General features: G+C 35.1%; 1 protein-coding gene and 1 pseudogene across 1 annotated transcript; one reads left to right on the top strand and one right to left on the bottom strand.

Moving 5' to 3' along the window:
• Positions 1-12,363, top strand: part of LOC128231381 (kinesin-like protein KIF21A) — a 31,574-nt pseudogene that overhangs the window by 4,704 nt on the left and 14,507 nt on the right.
• On the bottom strand, positions 3,541-11,441 carry LOC128231380 (uncharacterized). Its single transcript, XM_052944137.1, has 3 exons — positions 11,139-11,441; positions 7,978-9,039; positions 3,541-4,386 (listed from the first exon to the last, which is right to left on the bottom strand). The coding sequence occupies exons 1-3, from the start codon at positions 11,187-11,189 to the stop codon at positions 4,198-4,200; spliced, it is 1,302 nt and encodes a 433-aa protein (XP_052800097.1). The 5' UTR covers positions 11,190-11,441; the 3' UTR covers positions 3,541-4,197.

Here is a 12,363-nt window from a genome sequence, read left to right as displayed (position 1 = left end):
CTAAAATTCATTTTATGACCTAGTTTTGTAATCATTAATGATGAAATATATCAATTAAATTATGACAGAAGTATTTATGTTCATGGTACACTTATAATATTAGACATTCCGGCGTACATCTCGGATTGTGACTTGCTCTATGCGCTGGTATCGACAGGTAAACGCAAAATGTCTTCTGTGCCATCTCTTTGATCTAACCCTCCTCTGCGACATATTCATTAAAATATTAATTCACTACCATGTAATGCCTAAGGTAATGTAAACTGCTGTGATTCTGGATTAAAAGAATGCTGTTTATTGGTTTTTGCTTAAAAGCATGTAAATAATGATGCTGAGATGTTGATTTGTCTAAGTTCAAGATGTTTTCATTTGGTCAAAAAAACAATCAAAGTATTTCATTGGCCAAATAACACAAGCTTTATTTTATTGGCCTAAAAAACAAAATTTTAATTTCATGACAAAAAAGCACACACAATGTATTTTATTGGTAAATAACTCACTATATATATATATATATATTTCACTGGCCCCTCGCAGGCAGCAGGTGGATCAGATGTTGCAGACTTCTTATTCTCAAAAATCATAAAAAATAATCTACAAACTTAATCATCAACTTTACAGCGCATGAATCTGTCTTTGATCTGACTTCAACTACTAAGTAGATAATATTGTAGAAAATATTTGTTATTATTTTTTTATAACATTTTAATCTAAGAGTTTACACATGATGATACTAATTCATGTATCTATGTTGTCAATCCAAGATTATAGTAAGGGTATTGTCATTATGTAGCCTTGAACCTCGTTATGAGCAACTCTGAGACAGCATGAATGATATTCGTTTGAAACATGGTAAATATACATGTAACTTAATGATAGGGCTCATTTTTGTAAATTCAATGCCCGAGACTCGACCTGAAACATTTGTTGGGTCATGCTCCTTAAACTATTGGATAATGAACTTTGCCATCCATATGTACATGTGTCCCTCTTGTTAATTATGGTTTATTATATTAAAAAATATTTACAGTTTATAATTTTGTTTAACTCTTTTTTCTTTGTAGTTACTAATTGAATTTTAAACATGTAGAACATATAGAACACATTAACCGTGAAACTGATTTTTTACTTTATTTTAGTGCTATTGATAGAAATTTTCGTTCAGTTATTAGAAACTCCCTTCCACAATAGTAGATGTTTATGACCTCTTTTCCAGATATAGTATTTCAATTATCTCATTAAAATAGTGATATTGTTTCATGGTTTACCAATAGCTCCTAGCCATTTAAGGGTAGTCAATAAATAACCATAGAAACAAATATTGCAGAGATTGCATCTTCAGGAAGGAGAACTATATTCAAAATTAAATTTGTTTTTTGCTACATCTTCTATTTAGGCCAGACGAAAACAAGCCAACCTGGATGACATGCTGTATGCGGCTTCAGACGAGATGGTTGGAACCCTTAACCCTGTCCCTGAGAATGCGGTGACCAAAACCAAGGTGCAGACGGGGCCTCCTGTGATGAGCCAGAGTGCCCCACCCCCTGCTGTCCCTGGTGGTGGGGACAACTTCCTCATGCCCCCTCCCACCGTTCCCCCACCACACAGGACCCTCCCACAGAGGCCAGCGAGTACTTCCAGGTAAACAGCTGATCAGGTTATATAAAACAATGATAGCAATTTTTTTAGTTGATCATTTAATATCATATGTTGTTATTGTTCTTCCTGGTTAGAAACATATTCAAAAAATGTTTTGTCATGATACATTTTCATGTTAAGCCATTTCCTTTTTTGTACAATACTCCTCAGTGTTCAGGGTCCATACACTGCCTGTCATGGTTGGCTCTACACAATCCAGTATAAATGAAGCTCCATACAATGGCTAACATTCTCATGTTCTTTTCACCATCAGACTGCCCAGTGTGTCTCCCATTATGCAGAGATACGACCTGGCCTGGACCCCTCCCCTGTCATGGTTGACTCTACCCAATCCAGAGTTTCTATATAAAGCTTCATACAAAGGCTAACATTCTCATGTTCTTTTCACCATCAGACTACTCAGTGTGTCTCCCATTATGCAGAGATACGACCTGGCCTGGACCCATCCCCTGTCATGGTTGACTCTACCCAATCCAGAGTTTCTATATAAAGCTTCATACAATGGCTAACATTCTCATGTTCTTTTCACCATCAGACTGCCCAGTGTGTCTCCCATTATGCAGAGATACGACCTGGCCTGGACCCCTCCCCTGTCATGGTTGACTACCCAATCCAGAGTTTCTATATAAAGCTTCATACAAAGGCTAACATTCTCATGTTCTTTTCACCATCAGACTACTCAGTGTGTCTCCCATTATGCAGAGGTAGGACCTGGCTTTGGCCCCTCCCCTGTCAATGTTGGCTCTACCCAATCCAGAGTTTCAATGAAGCTTCATACAATGGCTAACATTCCCTTGTTCTTTTCACCATCAGACTGCCCAGTGTGTCTCCCAGCATGCGGAGGAAGGACAACAGTAAGCCTAGCCCTAGTCCCTCCCCAGTCCTACGACGTAAAAACAGCTTCACCCTCCCAGCCAGGTCCAACTCTGTGTAAGTACTTTGTACCAAAATTAGGTGTTACCTTAGAAGCTTGCATTGAGAGATCAGTTTAATGTGTTTAAGAGAGGTAAGAAGCCAAAGAGTTACAAAGGACATGTATGATCAATCTACGTTGTGGTTTCATATACTACTCTTCTTTTAAGAATATTATTCAGAACACCAAAAGAATGGAAATAATAGTTTGGCTGAGACTGTAAGGGCAATTAGATGGACTAATTACATCTTTTAGCTTATCTGTTATTGTCATGGCCTGTAGCACAAAAACTTTTTCTTAACTCAAAGACAGTTCAAGATATTCAAATGAAACTTAGTACACATGTTGCCCGAGACAATACACACATGCATAGCAGGGCCCATTTGATCTCAGGCTTTAATAAATTCTCAAGCATGCCCCCTTTTTGGACTGAAATATACAAGGTGTGAGTTGTGGCATTCTCTTCAAGTCGCTTTTTTCAACACACCATGATTTCTTTTCTTAATCCATCATGCCGAATGTGTCGAACGGTGATTGAGTTGCTGGATAATTGCCATGAAAGATTTTCACAGATACTTGATAATCCATATTAAATCTACAGCAATAATTACAATTATCTACAAGGTTTAACATGTACTTGGCTGGTAAACTACTTGAGCAAGTCCCATAATGCTCTTATCCAATTCTTATCTTTTGACTGGCCTCAGAATGATATTGATTTTAATATTCACAATTGTTAGATAGGCATTGTGGATTTAACTGTGATCATATCATCTGATTGTGAACACTAATACCCAGAGGTCAAATAGGCATTTAAACGTCCATAAATTGTCGGTATTGATCGACGAAAGTGTTGAAACCTTAAATGAACTACAACACTGGCTATGAAAGAAGAATATATTCTTTGAAATATTGCAATTTCTATAACAGAAATATATTTTAATACTGATTTATACAAGATTGTCTGGATGACAACGTAAAAAATAAAATAACTATGATTCCCTTCCACATACAAGATTATGCTTGTACATGTAATAAACAAGAATCCACTGTTTCCATCTAGTGTCATAGAAATCGAAAAAGCAACACTAGATATTCATAAAATGATTTTCATGAACAGCATTAATGAATGATTATAGGTTATGTAAAATTTCGTAATCAATAATCACCATTTCTTTCATCACATTATATAGCACTCTCAAAAATACAAAACATTGTTCGTTGTTTGCTGATTAGATCAGATGACAAATATAAACTTCTTGTCTATAATTAGTGATTTTCAACACAAATGAACAGCACTTCCTGTGGAAATTGAAATCCTCTCATTCTTTTTGCACATGAATGCCTCGCATGAACACTACGACCATTGCATTATGTCATACAGAAATGTATCATTTGCTTGAATATATAATAAGTGTGACCATGCAGTCACTATAAGATAGTTCATGCCCTTTAATGGTGACATCTAAACAGTCATCAATAAACACCATTGGATCAACAATACCAAATTCATACATCTAGTCTTTAAAGAATTAAACATGTCCAGCTATGTAAAATTTAGAGTTTGAGAAAGCCCTACAAACATTTCACCAGTGGGAGCTTGTGGAGAACCACTAAGTTATCATCTAAGCCTCGACAGAGACGGGAGTTGGCTGTGCTGAGCGCGGGTTGTTGTATTCCTGCCCGTCAATTTTCTCAAGAACTCTCTTCGTTCGTGACATCTGGCGAAGATAATTCTGTAGCTGAAACGTGTTAGGGAAGCCGTTCTGTAGCCGGGGACTACTTCTAGGTGTAGGCATACAACCAGAGTAGGCCTGGAAAAGTAGTGCAGACAATTAAAACCCTAAGAACATAAAACATTTATCATTTTAAAGGGAAGTTGCATTGGTTATGATGGTTGTTCGAAACATTGAAGCCAGAAGTTTTATCGTTTTCCAAATGATTACTTTGGGTCATTTGGTTTATCAGTAATGTTCTTGCTTGGATTTAAGAGCTGTTTTTTTGCTGTGTAATCAGACATGTTGACACAGTTATTAAGGCACTTAAAGCCTCTCTAGTTATTCAGTTGGCAGATTTAACATGAGCATGCCATATTCTATATTATGACTGCCTCACAAATCAAACAAAGTTAATAAATTTGTTGAATGCTTGAGAAAATAAGGTATGAAACACTTCTTTGAAGCTGTTTGCACTTTCTCGTGCTGTTGTTATAGACTGATATAAATCGGCAGAGAAAATAAATTTGGCATCATAATTCATATCAATGCACTTATAGCTTTCAGAAAGATTGAGTAATGACTTCTTTTCTATAAGTTTGTAGGTAATTTATTGAAATCAAATTACTCAATTAGTAGTTTTTTTGTGAGATAAGTATTGTAATAAATATGAGCAATGTAGAGGAATGAATTGAAACTTAATTTGATCTTATTTGAGAGTATGATTAAAATGGATAATGGAATTGGTATACAGTTTATTCCATTTAACAAGCAATCATCATATATCACAAGTTTATGGACCAGAAAAAGACTGCTATTAGGAAATATTTTTGTAGAATTCTGGACTGTTCAAGACTAAGTAAATCAAGATGTAACTTGTAGCCTGATATGACTGTCCTGGGAAGAACCAAGTAATGGTGTTCTATTGAGAGGTCATGAGGAAGTGCCCCTTGGTGGGGATCAAACCCACAACCTCTTGGGTGAGAGGCAGACATCTGTGCAACTAGACGACTCTCACCCTGGTGGGGATCAAACCCACCTCTTGGGTGAGAGGCAGACACCTATGTGACTTGACGACTCTCACCCTGGTGGGAATCAAATCCACAACCTCTTGGGTGAGAGGCAGACACCTATGCAGCTAGACCACTCTCACTCTGGTGGGGATCAAACCCACCTCTTGGGTGAGAGGCAGACACCTATGTGACTTGACGACTCTCACCCTGGTGGGAATCAAATCCACAACCTCTTGGGTGAGAGGCAGACGCCTATACGGCTAGACCACTCTTACCCTGATGGCGGTGAACCCACAACTTCTTGTGTGAGAGGCATACACCTATGCGGCTAGACCACTCTCACTCTGTTTGTTCAAAATTAACTGTTGAGGATGGTTTAACAGAGGATTGAGTGTAGGATTTTTCAACTGTGTCTTGTGACCTTCAGGGTTGACAAAATGGGTGTCTCCAAATATTTGAAAGTTCTAAATTTAAGCTTTATTCTCAACAAAACCTTTTTTGGGGTCCCAGGGATGCACAGTAGGTTTGAAATGAGGGTCCCTAGCAAGGTCAAATCAAGTAAGGAATGTCAGGGAAAGGCCTATTCATAAAGCATTTTAGTGAATATTTTCAGCTTAGTGAATATTTCATTATCTTTGACAACAATTATACCCTCTACATTTTAACAAATTTATTCATTTATGTATATTTTGTTTTGGATCATTTCTTGCTTATTTTCATATATTTGATGTACAACCATTGTCAGTTTTCTTTAAATTCATCTAAGGAAAAAGGCAAGTTTTCCACTAAGGTGAAAAAAAAAATCACTGTTTTATTATACTATATAAGGTAAACTATTTGGAGACTGTAAACAGATTTGAGATGTATAGATATATGAAAAATCGTAAAAAAAATAATATTGTAGAAAACTAACAACAGTTTATCTGGTTAATTATATAGGTTCAAACTAAGCCCAACTGATTTTAGGGTAAAAACTGTTGAGTAACACCTGTTCCTTGTTAGATGTCATGGCAAGCACATTTAGAAGACAAGCATTCAACAATACTCTGGCAACAACAAGCTTAACTTATTTAAATGTTTGGCTTCCTGCGACTAGCAGAAATAATTTTCTCTTGATCTCATTCTCAAGAGGTTCGATAAAGACAAACTTTTTAATAACATTTGCTGATAGTAACAGTGTGTGTGTATAAATTCAAGTGCCCTGTGAGAGGTTTTTTAACAGCTAGGCATGTTCATCTTGTCTGTCAACTAGTTTAGCATACCACTTTACCTTGGTAAATCAATCTATTGAAAATACAAGGCTAATGGAGAACTTATTTCTCATACAGTTGACATTATTTTTTAAATTGAGGCAGTTTTTAAGCAATGTCATATCTTTAAGATAACTTGTTTGCTGAACTTGCAATTTGGCAAGCAACTGTCAAATTGTAGTTGCCTGATACCTTTTTAACTTGCCGGAATATATTTAGCAATAAAACCTGGTTTTATTTCATGTTTTCATTCTCTGAATGACCATCCTTTACTCATCCAGCTGGACCCCTTCAAATGTACATGATAAGGTCAAAAGATTGAATTAAAAACAGGAATTAAATATACTTTTTACGCTAGTTGAAATAAAAACGCTGGTGTTCAATTTTGTAAGTGTCTGCATGAATAACTGACATCAATGATAAACCAGTCAATGTATACATGCTACAAATGTATGTTAGCAATTTTTACCAAAAAAGTCTGCCAATGCTTTGAAAATGTTCAAACCAGTACACAAACTTGCCTTGCACAACGGCTATTCTACCTGAGTGTCCCAGACATCGAGCAACTGGGTTACTTCAAGAATGATAGCTGGAATTCTTATGCCCATGTAAAATAATGGAAACAAATGAGCCCAATTATATATATCATAGGATGATTGAAATTTCAAGTACCTGAAAAATTGTTGTACTAGATTTACACCTTTAGACTTCACAGTGCAAAGTTTGAATGTTGTTAAAGCATTTATATAATTTTATGTATCATTTAACTTTGTACAACAACAGACCTTGTCCCTTTGCAAGTATAATTCTACCAACCCTTAAAGAAAGCAATAAGGAAAAATGTCTTTATTAGAAAGGAAATGCTTCTCCAAGCATCATTCCTTTTTGATGAAAGTAGTTTTTATTCTGTTACGTGATTAATGGTATGGAAAGTGTTGTGTACAAGTTATTCCTTTGCTCCAGCAAATGTCATTCTATGCAAAGCTTTTCTATTGTCGGTTTTGAAGAGCTAATTGTGCTCACCTGATATTCCTTTGATGTAGTGATGGCAACAATTAGGGACTGTTAGGGACTATTTCTATTGCATGTCTGCAAAATGACATTTTGAATAAGGCTATTTAATGATCATTTTAATGACTGCCGACATACTGCTAAATTGAATGTCATTTATTTCATTCCATAGACTTGAGTGGCAAGGACAGTTCAGTTGCTAAGGTTGCTTTTGAAGATCATGCATTAGGCTAAGTCTTCAGTATTTTTGTATGTCATTAATGGAATATGTACATGGAATAAAAGCTTTTTAATGAAATGTCAATGCGCTCGATTTTTCCTGTCACATCGTATCTGTTACCATTTAAGGTACTTCAATGCAAACAGAAATTATTTTTTTCTGTTTTGTTTTTTTTTCAAGAAAATCATGTACTTACATTTCCAGCTTCGTCCCTGTACGTTATCTTTCCAGACGCATTCAGGTCAAGATAGTCCTTCACTAATTCTTCAGCTTCAAGTGGACGAGGACCATTCCCATATTTCATGGCCTGCTCATTCTCATATTTCTTAAGACGTACAGCATTCATGATGTCATTCAGGGCCTTCGTTTTCTCCTCAGGGTTCATGATAGAGCTGTACAAAGATTTCCACTCGTTCACACCTTCGGTGACCATTTGTGGGTTTGATCTCACATCGTTTGCGCTTATGTGTAATGGTGGCAAGAGCGAAGTTTTTTGGGGGCGCACTGGCCTTGCTGTGTGACTGTACTGTTTTTTTGCAAGGTTCAGTTTTGGAACTGGAACTTTTCTTTCAGAGTTTTTTGAATTCCGTATAGTTTTTTCAGTTTCACTTGGCTCGATGTGGTTTATTGATATCAGTGACCCATGATTCTCATCTGCAAATGTAACTTTCTTTTGATCTTTCTTGGATAGCCGATTATACACTGTGTCTGTCCTTTGAGGATCGTGAATTGACGGAATTTTCATGCTGTCCGCAAGAAAAGCTTTTGCAGCGGAAATCCCGGGCAAAGGGTCATTATACGGAAAAACATTTATGTGACTATCCCGAGTATTTCCTGACTCCCATTCTGATCTTTTCATGCTTGCGGAATGAATGATTGGCAGTTTCAGCATTTCTCGTTCTTTCTTGACTTTCTCAGCATGATCTTTCCTGTCTTTTCTCCGATGCTCAGGGCTGATATCAAATGAACGTGAGGAACCTGAAAAGTCGCTGGATTCACTTTCCGTATACAGGCTACGTACCATGTTCGGTGCTCGGTAAAACTTGGATTTCCTACTTGAGTGTTCAGGGCTGATGGGTAACTGTGTGGACGCGATGGAAGCGGTAGACGGGGTCGGGGGAGGGGGGTGGAGATGGGCGAGGTTACGAACAAGGCGGTCCTTATCTCGACTGTACGAGGACATCTCAGTGCGCAAGTCATCCTGCAGGCGGTTGCTTGTAGACCGCAGGAATTTTTCGTACATTGTGTCACTTTCACTCTGGAAAAAAAAAATAGATATGAAAATAAAGACCATGTAAAATATGATCAGAGTGGCATAAAAAACTAAATGAAAAATTTTGTTCAAAGTAATTGAAGTTCTTTTATTTATTTTCCATACAAATAACTAAAAAACAAAAGTTATAAGGAAGCATTTGAAAAATATAATCTTGAATTTTAAAGTACTTGTTAAGTATCATGGAGGATCAGAGGAGTGATCATGATTATTTCCACTTTATGTTTTAATAAAATCCAAATACTTGACCCAATGCTGTCACAACTTCCCATGGTTGCATAGATACTTAAAACAGTCTTTTATAATTGTTTGTAATTGTTTGGAAATAATCAGTTCTCAAATAAAGATATTACTTTTTTTCCAGCTTGGAAAGAGTTCGGTAAAATATTTACACAGATTGTGGTTTGATCTCAGCATTTTTTATAAATATTGCTTCAGGTTAAAGGGTGCACTTTATTTTGAGATAATGGCTATATTTCCACCATACCATATCAGTTGATGAAATTATGCTTTTGATCAAGAAACCCAAATTCTTACACCATCTGCTGGATAAAGGTTTCAACAGTTGAAGATGTAAAATTCAAAATTTGAATGTTGCTTCTGGGCACAGGTTGACTTTGATGGTTAAAATAAATTTTTTAAGATTTATTTTTGTTTATCTTTGCAATTATTTCCATCTATAACATTCTTTGTTATTATCTTACTTAGTATGTTTTATTAATTTGATATTTAAAGGTTTATAATTTTTTGCAAAAACGTATTTAAATTATATTACCTTATAAGTTATACTACATTTTATTTCCAACAAAAATAAATATCCAATCAATTAGTGTAAAATTGCTATCATATACTGCATATATACATATACATCGTTCTCCTTAATCAATGTCATTTTCTGTTTTGATTCAAGTGTTATAAATTAAATAGTTCCAAAGCTGATTAAAGAAATGGATGGGTAGATCTATATGTCAATAGTTCACTGTTACTTAAAAGATCAAAGATCTTTGTATTGATCCCAGTGTTAAATATCTGCAATTTTAAATCTCCAAGCTCATCTTGAGATGTTATTACTATCCTACAACATAATGGCCAAAAATTTTGAAAGTTTATTAAGGTTACGTTTCGTTTTTATGATCAAAAGAAAGAAAATGAAAATCGGCAGTTTGCTATTGTGGTCTAAACATATTATAAAATAGCAATCTCATCTGGTGCTATGCAAATGCACCCAATCTATTTGTATACAAATGGTTTTGAGGCCAATTAACTTACTATGTTAAGTTTCAGCCTTCTTTTTTCGGTTTGACTGAAGAAAATTGGATGTCCATTTAAGGAGAGGCTGATGATTGTTGTTGTTTTTATAATAATTGTTATACATGGTAAATGAATGTTTTGCTATTTTTTAAGTATATATATATATATATATAGTTGTTGTTTATTTTTGGTCTTCTAAACCATGAATGTTTCAAGACGGTCACAGACGGTCGTCAACTTACATGTTTAGAAGACCATAAATAAATAATATTCTGTCTTTAGTGTCCAGGTTCATGCCTCCGCGAATGGGATCGCTGGACAAATTCACATTTAATCATTTAGAAGAGCTCTGACAACCAACAATCCATTTACCAGATTACAACTGGCTAGTATGGTGGTATCCTAAACGATGAGTCAGTGCCAGGCTGTGCTACCTTGCTGACTGAAGTGTTTAGAAAACCAGATATGAACACTAACTTATACTTAATGTTTGGCACAAATGTCTCTTCAAAACCACCGTGTTTACTGAAGAACCAAGAAATAAAACCTATAAATGACGAAAATGGGACTTTGTCGGCCATATTCATCGTAAACTTTCTAAATGATCTGATGATAATCCGTCTAAAGATACAATTTACATAGACAATAGCATAAACACTAACTCTATTTTGGGGTTAATTGTTTTTGTATACCATATAGGGGCATAATTGTTTCTTTGAAATTGAATTATTTCCTAAAATCATGGATTAAAACTTCATTAAATATTCCAGCAAAATAAATGTGTGTTTTTTTTTTTATTATTCTTTAAAAATAATATAATGAGAGAAAGCTACCTTCATATTATTATCCATTTTTGTATGCAGGGTCGCGTTGTCGACCGTCATCAATACCGCAATTCGCAAGATGCCTTTATTACCCACAATACTTCTTCAAAAGTAATCAAAGTTCTTTAATGTACCCCCTTAACGTTCATTATCATTTATTCAATAAGTTTATTTCCCATTAATTGTTAGCGGTAATAGTCCTGGTTTGGTTTATGTGTCGAACTTAAAAGATTTTCATTTTAAGACTCAATGCATACATTTTGTCTTGATGAAAAATGTAAATCCTATTTTATTCCTGGATGTTTATTTAAACTTGTCACACGAAGATTTATTGTGCCACTTCTTTGTAAAAACTGAAAACTCATTTCACAAAATGAATTGTGTTCAATATGAAATCAAAAGTCTTATCTTTATTGTTTATCTTTTAATACAATATATGTAAATATAATCAAAACATCTTATTGAACTATAAGGTTCTTCTTCATGCCATGTTTTGATTTATTGATATAATGTCAACATCAGACTTCAGGGTGTATGTAAAATAAATGCAAATAGCCTTCTCCTATAAAATGACATTGAATGGTTTCCATTACGTGGTAATGTCTGAAACTTGTAATAGTAGTCTTACCTATATGGCAAACAATTTTGTCTCAAAAATAATTGACACTCTGAATATTTTATTTGCTTATAATACACAAGACAGAAAAAGATAACTTTTTGAAATGCAATGATGATTAGATGACATGAAATAAAATCTTAATGATTGGGAATGGGCAGAGTGCGCATAGTATAGTAAATGAGCCCTTCCTAATAGTTAAATATTACCTTATGTCATGTATTCTTACATTTGATAAAGCCAATAAATTTATAATGTAATTGAAATAAATGAAGTTTTCATTAGTTTCTTCCATTTATCATCACTTTTAGGAATTAAAATTTCTGAGTCTTCAATTTTTATGCAAAACTTATATGTGTTACAGTAGTTTCTGACGAAAAGAATACTTTTTTATAGCATTTTTTTTTGAAAAGATTAGATGATTTCCTGTCTACTCTCATATTTACCTAATTTCAGGGATGCTGCAACATCATCAGATACAACTCCGCCTTCCTCGCCCCAGCCTGGTCGACGGGCAGACAGACTGACAAACGCAGATGCAAATGTGTTTTCACGGCTCACCAGCAATACCACCGGCATCTCGGACCTCAATGTGAAAAGGTACAGATGTGTTTAAGA

This window comes from Mya arenaria, chromosome 4 (assembly GCF_026914265.1).
Source record: "Mya arenaria isolate MELC-2E11 chromosome 4, ASM2691426v1".
Lineage (NCBI taxonomy): Eukaryota > Metazoa > Mollusca > Bivalvia > Myida > Myidae > Mya > Mya arenaria.
This window is presented reverse-complemented; position numbering and strand designations above follow the sequence as displayed.

What these genes read in the sequence shown, in the direction of transcription:
- LOC128231380 (XM_052944137.1), bottom strand. Translation starts at nt 11,189, where the DNA reads ATGACGGTCGACAACGCGACCCTGCATACAAAAATGGATAATAATATG. An exon ending in AAATGGATAATAATATGAAG is followed by an intron (nt 9,040 to 11,138) that starts GTAGCTTTCTCT and finishes TTTTTTTTCCAG; the next exon opens with AGTGAAAGTGACACAATGTA. An exon ending in ACAGGGACGAAGCTGGAAAT is followed by an intron (nt 4,387 to 7,977) that starts GTAAGTACATGA and finishes CTACTTTTCCAG; the next exon opens with GCCTACTCTGGTTGTATGCC.